The sequence below is a fragment of the Palaemon carinicauda genome, chromosome 5 (assembly GCF_036898095.1).
Source record: "Palaemon carinicauda isolate YSFRI2023 chromosome 5, ASM3689809v2, whole genome shotgun sequence".
NCBI lineage: Eukaryota > Metazoa > Arthropoda > Malacostraca > Decapoda > Palaemonidae > Palaemon > Palaemon carinicauda.
Genome location: NC_090729.1, coordinates 61,608,997 through 61,621,496, shown reverse-complemented (window position 1 = coordinate 61,621,496; position 12,500 = coordinate 61,608,997). Strand labels below are relative to the sequence as shown.

Here is a 12,500-nt window from a genome sequence, read left to right as displayed (position 1 = left end):
AACCATATTGTATATACATGTGATAAGCGCTCCAATCAAGCTAGGACGAGGAAGGACCAGGTAATAGCTGCTTATAACTAAACCCCTCACCCATTGCTGAAAAGAATAGCGAGGTTACAGAGACTATAAGAGACTAACGAGGTAGAACTTGTCTCGAACGCAAGTACATCAGACACTAAAGGAAATAACGAGTTTGAGCGGGACTCGATCACCATCCAGAGACATTGCCGACTTTAGAAAACTTACACAGTAGAATGCTCGCATCTATTTTACTACTCTAACCTAACCTATCCAGTCCTAGTTAGTTCTAACCATATATAAGAATATCTTCCCTATTATGTTTCAGTGGAAATATACATATGCCAATGTGCATAGAAGGGCGTCTTTTCTAGGTAACGATTAAAATAAATTCTTACTTTACCAAACAAATCCATTTGATCTTTTTGGTCAATGATATACTGTTATATATATATATATATATATATATATATATATATATATATATATATATATATATATATATATATATATATACATTTATATGTATATATATAAATATACACATTAGAATATATATATATATATATATATATATATATATATATATATATATATATATATATATATATATATATATATATATATATATATATATATATATATATATATGAATGATCAAATCATTCGTGCATTCTGGTAGGAAAACAAATTAAATCCTGTGGTGTTCTGCTAATAAAGATAATATCATCAGCATATTCTTGGTCTACTAATTTCCCATCACCTATCCAGTTCATTCCTTTTCCACAATCTCCACCTTTACTTTGTATTGTATACACACACACACACACACACACACACACATATATATATATATATATATATATATATATATATATATATATATATATATATATATATATATATATATATATGTGTGTGTGTGTGTGTGGGTGTGTGTGTATATATATATATATATATATATATATATATATATATATATATATATATATATATATATATATATATATATATATGTGTGTGTGTGTGTATATATATATATATATATATATATATATATATATATATATATATATATATATATATATATATATATATATATATATACATATATATAATATATATATATATATATATATATATATATATATATATATATATATATATATATATATATATATATATATATATATATATATATATATATATATATATATATAATCAAATCATTCATGCATTCTGGTAAGAAAACAAAGTAAATCCTGTGGTGTTCTGCTAATAAAGATAATATCATCAGTATATTCTTGGTCTACTAATTTCTAATCACCAATCCACTTCATTCCTTTTCCACAATCTCCACCCGTTCTTTGTATTGCGGTCTTGGATGGGTCTTCCTCAGCTAGGTTTGCTAAGAAGTCTTCCTCTGTGAATAATTTAACAGTGGTGTTGGATGGGTCTTCCTCATTTAGGTTTGCTATGAAGTCTTCCTCAGTGAATATGTTATCAGCGGTCTTGAATGGGTCTTCCTCAGTTTGGTTTGCTATGGAGTCTTCCTCTGTGAATATGTTACCAATGGTCTTGGATGGGTGTACTTCAGTTAGGTTTGCTATGAAGTCTTCCTCTGTGATTATTTTACCAGTGGTCATGGATGGGTCTTCCTCAGTTAGGTTTAATATGAAGTCTTCCTCTGTGAATATGTTAAGAAGTCTTCCTCTGTGAATATGTTACCAGCGGTCTTGGATGGGCCTTCCTCAGCTAGGTTTGCTAAGAAGTCTTCCTCTGTGAATATATTACCAGTGCTTTTGGATGGGTCTTCCTCAGCTAGGTTTGCTAAGAAGTCTTCCTCTGTGATTATGTTACCAGTGCTCTTGGATCGGTCTCCCTCAGTTAGGTTTGCTGAGAAGTCTTCCTCTGTGAATATGTTACCAGCGGTCTTGGATGGGTCTTCCTCAGCTAGGTTTGCTAAGAAGTCTTTCTTTATGAATATGTTACCAGCAGTCTTGGATGGGTCTTCCTCAGCTAGGTCTGCTAAGATGTCTTCCTCTATGAATATGTTACCAGTGGTCCTAGATGAGTCTTCCTCAGTTAGGTTTGCTATGAAGTATTCTTCTGTGAATATGGTACCAATAATTGGACAAACCTAGTTACTTTAATACATATTACAGCAAATTAATGCACCGGAAAGTATGCCATCTATATTATACTGTGTATTTCACTTTCGTGAATTTAAGATTATCCTGTTATCTGCTGCCCTTTTGTCAACGACCTAACATGACTTGAAGTGAGAAACATTAAGTGACCGTAGTTTATGAGTGTAATAAGGAAGCAAAATTATCAATATTCTAGTTCATATATTCCTCAGAGACGTAGGAAGACTGTTATCAAGTGAAATTTTGAATCCCATGTACAAATATGTCAGGTGGGGTAAAAAGCCCCCATCTGGGCTTCATGTCCCATAGCGTGGTGGGCCTTTATACCCCGAAACGACATTTTTTATCAACCTCTTTCTTCGATTCTTTAACAGGGATACGAGAGAGTTTTGGTGATCGAAATAATACACTCTTTGAATATATATATATATATATATATATATATATATATATATATATATATATATATATATATATATATATATATGTATATATATATATATATATATATATATATATATATATATATATATATATATATATATATTCCATTAGAATTATAAAATTTCGAAAGAATTTACATCCAAAAAATAAATCACTCGAATTATTTAAGTATGAACAAAACACAGAATAACACAAAAGAAATTTTCACTGGAAATGAAATTTTACACCAAAATTTTGTTTTGATAACTAAGGAAAATAGATAATCTTTTACACTCTAAGGATTACACTCTTAAAAAAATTACATAAAGTGATTGATATACCTACAAGTTTTAGCTCTCACAAAATAATGCCAAAATAGATACACTTCACGTATATTAGATGCAGAGGGCCATTTACAGAATTTATATAACTCCAGCACGCATAACAACACAATAAATTTAAATAACCTTTAAAGTTTCCGTTACGTTTCAACACACTACAGACAATATATATTGTATTTAAACGTGAACACTTTTGAGAGGACACTCTTAAGGCACTTGAATAGGAGACAGGATGAACTTTGGCTCTTTCACTGGAGAGGCTGTTCGTCTTAAGACCAACCCATCCCTAGGGCCATATATATTTATTCATCTCTCTCTCTCTCTCTCTCTCTCTCTCTCTCTCTCTCTCTCTCTCTCTCTCTCTCTCTCTCTCTCTCTCTCTCTCTCTCTGTATATATTTACATATATATATATGTACGTATATATATATATATATATATATATATATATATATATATATATATATATATATATATATATATATATATATATATATATATGTTTATATATATATATATATATATATATATATATATATATATATATATATATATATATATATATATATATATATATATATATACATATATCATTTTTAACTCGAATTACCCCTTATATGTCAACACAGATCAAAATCACCAACGAAATTCTCTTTCCTTTGATGAGTATAGGGTTCAACCTTAGTATGGGATAGAAATTTATGTCAATTTGAGCTTGATATTGTTTTCATTTGCCTTCATATATATATATATATATATATATATATATATATATATATATATATATATATATATATATATATATATATATATATATATATATATATATATATATATATATATATATATATATATATATATATATTTTTCTTTTGGGGGGGGGCTCAAGCCATGTCGTCCTGATGGAAGTTCCTATAGGGTAGCTTCCTAGGGTATATTACAACTACGGCGATATTCCCAGAGAATTTACCTTAAGGTACCAGAATTCTAACTCCTGGAGCGAGTATCCCTCGTGAAAGGGATATCGCGACATATCAGAGGACGTATTCTAGACACGTCACATGGCAATCTACGACCTGAACAGAGATTTCGTCTCGTAGGAGGTGATTGACGAGATACGAATTCGGGAAAGAAAAAGGGGATCCGCTCCCAAGGCTTCCCTATCCCCCGATTCGTATGCGTGCCTGGCGCCAATCCTGGCGCCATCTGTATTCCTTTTTGCGTAGCTTAACAACTCGGTGTTTTTTCCTGTTTTTCTCGCAAATCTTGGATTTATTCAGCTTTTCATGGCTTCTCCGTCTTCGTTGGCCTCGGATAAGTTAAGTATAGTGTCTGTTATGTATAAATGTAGGCTCTTGGTAAAATTTTGAGTGATTAATAGGATTAATCTTTGATACAAGAGCCGTAGCCTACCAGAGGTGTCCTGGACACTGTCACTCGCTAGGTATAAATTAGTTAGTCAGAGTGACATTCCTGGTTGTTTTGCTTTAATAAATTTTAGCTATTTAGCTTTACATAGGATTTCCTTTCGTGCTTAGTATTATTTGGCGAAGTATTCGCCATTCTGGCCTACGCTAGGCCATGTAGCCTAGTCGTTTGGTCCTAGTACTTCATGCATGATTTTGGTTTTTCCGAGTGTAATTAAAATTTTATTGAAGCTTTAGGCTATATTTTATACATTTTAGACTGTGTGGAATATTTCCAAGATTGTATACGTGTGAGTTTCGGTGAATTAGGTAATCGATTCTCTTGGTGCCTAGGCTAATTGCTTATGGAGCCTTAGTATACTTTATCATACTCCCCGGTTGCTTTCTTTTCTTCGGAGAAAGTATGCAATCCCTTTCCCTCTGTTTAAGCCTTGGGCTTATCCCTAAGTGGTTTTTTCCGAATTTATTTTCGATAAAACTATACTAGGGTGTTACTCTACCTTCCTGTTCCAGTAAGTCTGGTTCAAAGAGGGACAGAACAACAAAGTTTTAAGTCTGATTCCGTGTTGTCTGACTTGGGGCAGTCTCCCTCGCTGACCTAACACTTACAAAGGGAGCTTAGCTCCCTTAGGTCACTACCGAAGGTTTCTGTAAGTTATGATTCCTTCTTTTGTGATCGACCAGACTAAGTCCTGTTGCTGTTCTCGGGGGAGGATAAGTTCTTCCCTTGGGAGTAGCAACGCCTTCCTTGCTTTGGTGCTCTGGAAGCTGGCAAGTATTGCTGGCCCTTTCCCTTAGATCTCCCTTAGGCTAAGACAAAGTTTCTTGGCTGCGGGTGATCTGTCACTAAAGCAAGGTTGGCAGGACCCTCTTGTCCCTTCCCCCTCTATCTCCGTAATGGCCTAGCCATTACTGTACTGTACCTTGCCGGCCGGCAGAGCTGGCCGGCAGGGGTATTACTGTACTGTACGTCGTTCTACTTCTGGACCTAGTATAGGTTGGGATGTGGAATTGACTCAGCCCATTGCCGGCCGGCAGAGATGCTGGCCGGCAAGGGTCTTATGTTTTCGAGTGCTGCCCGGACCTCTCTTGGTCCCTCATCCATGCCTGCCGGCAGAGCCGGACGGCATTGGTCAATGAAGCCTGAATTACTTTCTCCCCTTCCTTATATGCACTCTTTCGGTTGCCGGGCTTGGGGGGTTATGTACACTCTTATCCCGGCATCCATTCTATTTTCTTCTAGTGCTGTACCTGTCCCGGCTGCCGGCCTATGAGGCCAGCTGCCGGCCTATGAGGCCGGCAGCCGGGCAGGTGTAGTCTTCTGGTTCTTTTGCTGCCGGCTGGCATCGGTCTTGTACCTTTGCCGGCCGGCTTATGTCAGTCCTGGTCTGCCTGTCACCAAGAGTGTGGCCGGCAGCTGGGTACTACCTTGTGTAGTTGCTGGCCGCAGCTATTGCCGGCCAAAACTGGCTGTTACCGGCCGGCTGTTGCTGCCGACCGGCACAGGCATTTGAACCAGAGTGCTGCCGCCCTATAGCTGTTAAGTAGTATACTTTAAAGCTAATTGTGGTGTGTGCCGGCCGGCAAAGGCAGGCCGGCACACATCCTCCTATACTGTACTAGTATTCTTCTGTATAGCATATACAGTAAGAAGAAAACTATAGTAAAGGTTTAGGTACAGCACTGTATCTTCTAACACTATTGTGTTTTCTTGCACGGCCCTTTGCTGTTGCCCTCAGATAGGAAGCAGAGTTCTTCCCTGTCTATTATCCAGGATTTTAAAATCATTGCCTAGGTGTGAGCTCCACCTGTTTTCTCTGGAAACCTTGCATTGGTTACTCTAGAAGAGATAAACCATTTTGATTTTATTATCTGGAAGGCTGCAGCAATGGATTGTGAGGGAAACACAAGTGTGTGTCTTTCCTTTATGAATTGTTATGCTATACTATGCATATCCAGTGATACATAGTTCACTTGATACTCATGGAAATTTCTTCTCTTTACAGGAGGACCCTCCGAAGTGCGGAAATGTTTTCTGCAATGTCCGCAGAGGTTCTTGCTGTTGTAGGAGACACGCAGCATGCGCTGTCTCCAAGGATGATCTCCAGTATTGGGACCCTCAGGTATGTACTGTATGCACTAACCTGATTACTGAGGCTTTTGATTCCCCTAGAACGGCGGAATCAAGGGATATAGCAAGGGAAAAGCTTCGTACTTGGGTAAGGGGCTTCAAGAAGAACACCTCTGGCCCTTATCTTCCAAGTGAGAAGATGAGGGCGTATCTTTTTCCCCAGGCATCAGCTGAGGCAGTGATTCCCCAGCCTCAAGAGGAGATCCCCCAAGATCAAGTCCAGATGGACGCGGAAGTCGCAGTTGCGATGCAAGACATCCAGTTGTATGACAGGATGTCTGACCTGGATGAACGTTTGGAAGAAGACCTCCTGGCAGAAGGTCAGTATCAAGTTCAAACCCCGGATGTCGTAGAGGATGAGGTCGACGAGGTGTCGGCTACTCCGGTTCAGATGCCGGAGCCTATCCCCTCAACATCGGCTGGTCTCCCAGTAGAACTGGGACAGGCCCTCTCTTCGATTGTTGGAATGATCCAACAAATGCAGAAGGAGAATCAGGAGAAGGCGGCTGCAATGGAACTGCGTATGCAGTCCCTGGCAGAATCACATGGGCCCCAGAAAAGGCTCAATGTGAAAGACCTTCCCATATGCTATGATGCTAACCCATGGAGGTATGCTGAGCACATGCCGATGACGACTGGAAAGATCGTCATCTCGAATAAGCTGGGTTCAGTTCCCCTAGAGGAGGTAGAATTCTGGCCCAGCAAGGCATCATATCCGGACTGCTATGTCCGGCTGAGAAAAGAACCAGCTTCAAGGGAGGAGACAGAGCCGAAGGAGGTCATTATTATGGACCACGCTAAGGCTCAAGCCCTGCTTTCATCCTCGATGAAAGAGAGGGGCTTCTCTAATTCGAAGGTAGCTGCATTGAGCAAGAAGCTCCCTTCTTTTGTGTCCTCTCCTGATAGAGCCTTCCCCTTTTTACAGAAAGGGTTTGCGCCTGTCCTAAAAGCAGTCGAGGCCGGCAAGCCTTGCCCCTCCCTGGAGGAGTGTAAACCCTTGTCGCTGGCTCTGCCTATGGACCACAAAGAATGGAAGGATGTCCATCTGACATTCTCAGTGGGAAAGTTGGAGGCTGATATTGCTGGACGGCAATTCGGCGAGGACCTCCCCAAGCTGTCCGACTCTCTTTTACGAAGAGAGTTCGAGACAAAAGAAAGACTGGCTGCCTCAATGTCTCATCTGACTACTCTTGAGACAATGGCAAGTGACCCTAAGGTCCATGAAATGTTCATGGTAGTGGCTAAGTCTCACCTAGCCACAGTGACGAAGGACCTTTATGGCTTCGTCAAGGCTAGGAGAGCTTGCAGGGAGTTCGTGTTCACTGGGGCTTCGGTGAGACACGAGCCAAGGAAGTTAATCTCCTCCAACATTTGGGGAAAAGACCTTTTCCCTACCGATGTGGTCAAAGAGGTTGTTGATAAGGCCGCCGTGGAGAATAGAAACCTTCTCCAGAAGTGGGGCCTGGCTATCAAAAGAAAATCTTCTCCGGATGAGGGTCCTCAATCAAAGAGGAAGAATATGAGGACTAGGCTACCATCTCGGCCAGCCAAGCCTTATAGACAGCAACAGCAACTGCAATTGCCTTTGCCTCCAGTGCCCCAGATGGTGGCACAAACCTCGACTGCTTTTCAGTGGGTACCCCAGGCAGTGCCAGGTCAGTCAACCACATTCACCCCAACGTTCGAAGGACAGTCTTCTTCCTTTCGTGCAAAACCTAGAGGAGCAGCCAGAGGCTCGTCTAGGCGCCCCTCAAGGGGAAGGGGATTCAGAGGTGGTCGTGGTCAGGGAGGCAAGACCTCAGGACGACAGTCCAAGTGAAACGATACCGGTAGGAGGGAGACTGATGAAATTTTGGGATCGCTGGACCTTCGATCCCTGGGCCCAAAGCCTACTCAAGAATGGACTGGGTTGGAGTTGGTACAGCACTCCACCCCCGTGCCTTCGGTTTTTCTAACACTCCACCCCCGTTTTAGAGGAGTACGTTCAAGAACTGTTGGAGAAAAAGGTGATCCGAAAGGTGAAGTCCATCAAATTCCAAGGGAGGCTGTTTTGTGTTCCCAAGAAAGACTCGGAAAAGCTCAGAGTCATTCTGGACTTGTCGCCACTCAACAAGTTCATAGTGAATTGTAAATTCAAGATGCTAACAATGCAACACATAAGGACCTTACTGCACCAGAGGGCATTCTCAGTCTCTATAGACTTGTCAGACGCCTATTGGCACATTCCAATCACCCGTCGACTCTCCCCCTACCTAGGGTTCAGGCTACAACGGAGACTATACGCCTTCAGAGCCATGCCATTCGGGCTAAACATAGCCCCAAGGATTTTCACGAAGCTTGCGAGCGCAGCTCTCAAACAATTACGCCTAAAGGGAATTCAGGTAGTAGCCTACCTGGACGACTGGCTGGTGTGGGCAGCATCCGAGACCGAATGCTTGCAAGCTTCCAGTCAGGTGATCCAGTTCCTAGAGTACCTAGGCTTCAAGATCAACAGAAAAAAGTCTCGACTTTCCCCATCCCAAAAGTTCCAGTGGGTGGGAATCCACTGGGACCTTTTGTCACACAGTTTCTCCATCCCGACGAAGAAAGGGAAGGAGATAGGGGGCTCTGTCAAGAGACTTCTAGATTCCGAAAGGATATCAAGACGCGAACAGGAGAGGGTACTAGGCTCTCTCCAGTTTTTTCAGTGACAGACCTAGTGCTAAGAGCACAGCTAAAGGATGCAACCGGAGTTTGGAGAAGGTATGCATCAAACGCGCGAAGAGACCTGAGAAGACCAGTGCCGCCTCGGCTACGTACTCTTCTCAGACCTTGGTCCCAAGCCAGACATCTAAAGAAGTCGGTTCTTCTTCAGCCACCTCCCCCGTCGATGACGATTCACTCAGACGCCTCAAAGGAGGGATGGGGAGGTCACTCTCATCGGAAAAAAGTCCAGGGTAGCTTGGTCCAAGCTATTCAGGACCTTTCATATAAACTTTCTAGAAGCTATGGCAGTGCTCCTTACCTTAAAGAAAGTCTCCCCACGTCACTCGATCCACATAAGATTGGTGACGGACAGCGAGGTGGTTGTGAGATGCTTGAATCGACAAGGGTCGAGGTCACCACCTCTCAACCAAGTGATGTTAGCCATTTTCCGATTGGCGGAAAAGAAGAAGTGGTACCTGTCGGCAGTTCACCTTCAAGGAGTCCGCAATGTGACAGCGGACGCTCTATCCAGGTTCACACCGATAGAGTCGGAATGGTCCTTAGACGCAGGATCATTTTCCTTCATTCTGAATCAAGTCCCAGAACTGCAAATAGACCTCTTTGCGACGAAAGACAACAAGAAGTTGCCCCTGTACGTGTCCCCGTACGAGGACCCCTTAGCGGAAGCAGTGGACGCAATGTCCCTCGACTGGAACAGATGGTCCAGGATTTATCTGTTCCCTCCTCACAACCTTCTGTTGAGGGTCCTCAACAAACTGAGATCCTTCAAGGGGGTAGCGGCAATAGTGGCCCACAAGTGGCCGAACAGTATGTGGTTCCCCTTGGCGTGGAACTACAGATGAAGTTCGTGCCGCTACCACATCCAGTTCTGACCCAGCGAGTCCAGAAGTCGACTGTCTGCGCTTCATTACAGAAAACCCGGACCCTGCAGCTCATGATTTTCTCGCCCTTGCGGTGAAAAAGCGTTTCGGGATTTCGAAAGCCAGCATAGACTTCCTAGAGGAATATAAGTGCAAATCGACTAGAAGGCAATATGAGTCATCTTAGAGAAAATGGGTGGCCTTTTTAAAGGCAAAGAATCCGCAGGAGATCTCAACAGACTTCTGCTTATCTTTCTTCATCCACCTCCATGGCCAAGGGTTGGCAGCTAACACGATTTCAGTGTGTAAATCTGCTTTGATGAGACCCATTTTATTTGCCTTCCAGATCGACCTAGGTAACGAGATCTTTAATAAAGTTCCGAAAGCCTGTGCTAGGCTCAGACCTTCAGCAAAGCCCATCTCATGGTCTTTAGACAAAGTTCTTCATTTCGCCTCCCTATTGAGCAATGAAGAATGTGCGTTAAAGGATTTGACGCAAAAAGTTATTTTCCTATTTGCACTCGCGTCCGGGGCCAGGGTTAGTGAGATCGTAGCCCTCTCGAGAGAGGCAGGTCGTGTTCAGTTCCTGGATGGGGGGGAGCTGAACCTGTTTCCGGATCCTACGTTTCTCGCCAAGAATGAGTTACCCACCAACAGGTGGGGTCCCTGGAGAATCTGCCCTCTGAAAGAAGATGCATCTCTATGTCCAGTAGAATGCCTAAAGGTCTATCTTCGTAGAACTTCAGACTTCAAGGGTGGTCAACTATTCAGGGGAGAAACATCAGGCTCAAATTTATCTCTGAATCAACTCAGAGCGAAAATCACATATTTCATTCGCAGAGCGGATCCTGACAGTACACCCGCAGGTCACGATCCGAGAAAAGTTGCCTCATCCCTAAATTTCTTTAATTGTATGGATTTTGAACATCTCCGTTCATACACGGGCTGGAAGTCTTCCAGGGTGTTCTTTCGCCACTATGCGAAGCAAGTAGAGGAACTTAAGAGATCTGTGGTAGCAGTGGGTCGTGTAGTTAACCCTACTGTTTAACTCTGCGAGGAACAGTGGTCTTAATTGGGACGATTAAGTCCAGGGTGAGTGTGTAGGTACATACTGTACTACAAACTAAATGAGGGCAACAAGTGCCCATATAGACTGTTCCTTCTTTCAAAGGTGAACCTAGCATAAGTTCAGACATGTATGCCGAGCGTTTCTAACGCTAATGTGATTGATTTGAAATACAGACTTTTATGACTTGATACCTTGGTATCTTATTAAAGTGGTGTTTAATGGTTTTTCTTTCAGATAAACAAGTTCTGTTTACTATCATACTTATGCTTAAAGTTTTGGGTTATCCTCTTTTATATATATATATATATATATATATATATATATATATATATATATATATATATATATATATATATATATATATATATATATATATATTTGTTGTTAACCTGTCTGTTTATTATCTGTCAATAAACTTGTACTTGAAAACCTTGCGTCTCTTTCACCTGTGTCATTTTATTGGTATAATTGAGCATTTTAATTCTATGTATCTTATCTGGGATAATTCTGATAGAATTGTTCTGTTATGCAAGCTATGTTGCATTGGTTTATGTAGTCCCCTAATGGGAGGACTCTGTCCCATAAAGGGACGAGGGCGGTTTTATTAGTTTCTTCCTATGAGGATATAAAACTTTGTCCAATACAAGTATTGTGCCGATTACTGGTCAATATATATTGACGCAGGGGTTCTATACAAACTATGCTTTACTTAATATAGGGCGAAACCACTATATTAGCTTGCCTGGTATTCATACATAGATATATGTACTCTTCGAGACTTTCCAGAGTCTAGTAGGACTCTTCCCTGTAGGGGGCAGGAAGCTCTAACATATATTATAGTTAGTTGAAAAGATGTATAACGGTAACATCTTAGGTCTCTAGGTCTAGTCGACCGGGAAAAAATTACCTCCGGGAAGTACGGCACGTTCTGAGAATCCACAGATACAGTAATGCTCTGGTACACTTCCATCAGGACGACATGGCTTGAGCCCAAAAAACGGATTTTGAGCGAAGCGAAAAATCTATTTATGGGTGAGATGGCCATGTCGTCCTGATGGACCCGCCCTTACCTTTCTGAGAAAGGGCTGTAGGACCCCACCCTACATACAGTATCTGTAGCACCTCGTGTACGCTACAAGGAATACAGATGGCGCCAGGATTGGCGCCAGGCACGCATACGAATCAGGGAATAGGGAAGCATTGGGAGCGGCTCCCCTTTTTCTTTCCCGAATTCGTATCTCGTCAATCACCTCCTACGAGACGAAATCTCTGTTCAGGTCGTAGATTGCCATGTGACGTGTCTAGAATACGTCCTCTGATATGTCGCGATATCCCTTTCACGAGGGATACTCGCTCCAGGAGTTAGAATTCTGGTA

At 41.5% G+C, this 12,500-nt stretch overlaps 1 protein-coding gene across 1 annotated transcript in view; it reads right to left on the bottom strand.

Moving 5' to 3' along the window:
• The window catches only part of LOC137640917 (uncharacterized), a 31,761-nt gene that overhangs the window by 7,674 nt on the left and 11,587 nt on the right, over positions 1 to 12,500 (bottom strand). The window contains exon 2 of the mRNA XM_068373376.1: positions 1,813 to 2,127. Within this exon, the coding sequence (XP_068229477.1) occupies positions 1,813 to 2,127 (315 nt within the window). The remainder of the gene's footprint in view (positions 1 to 1,812; positions 2,128 to 12,500) is intronic.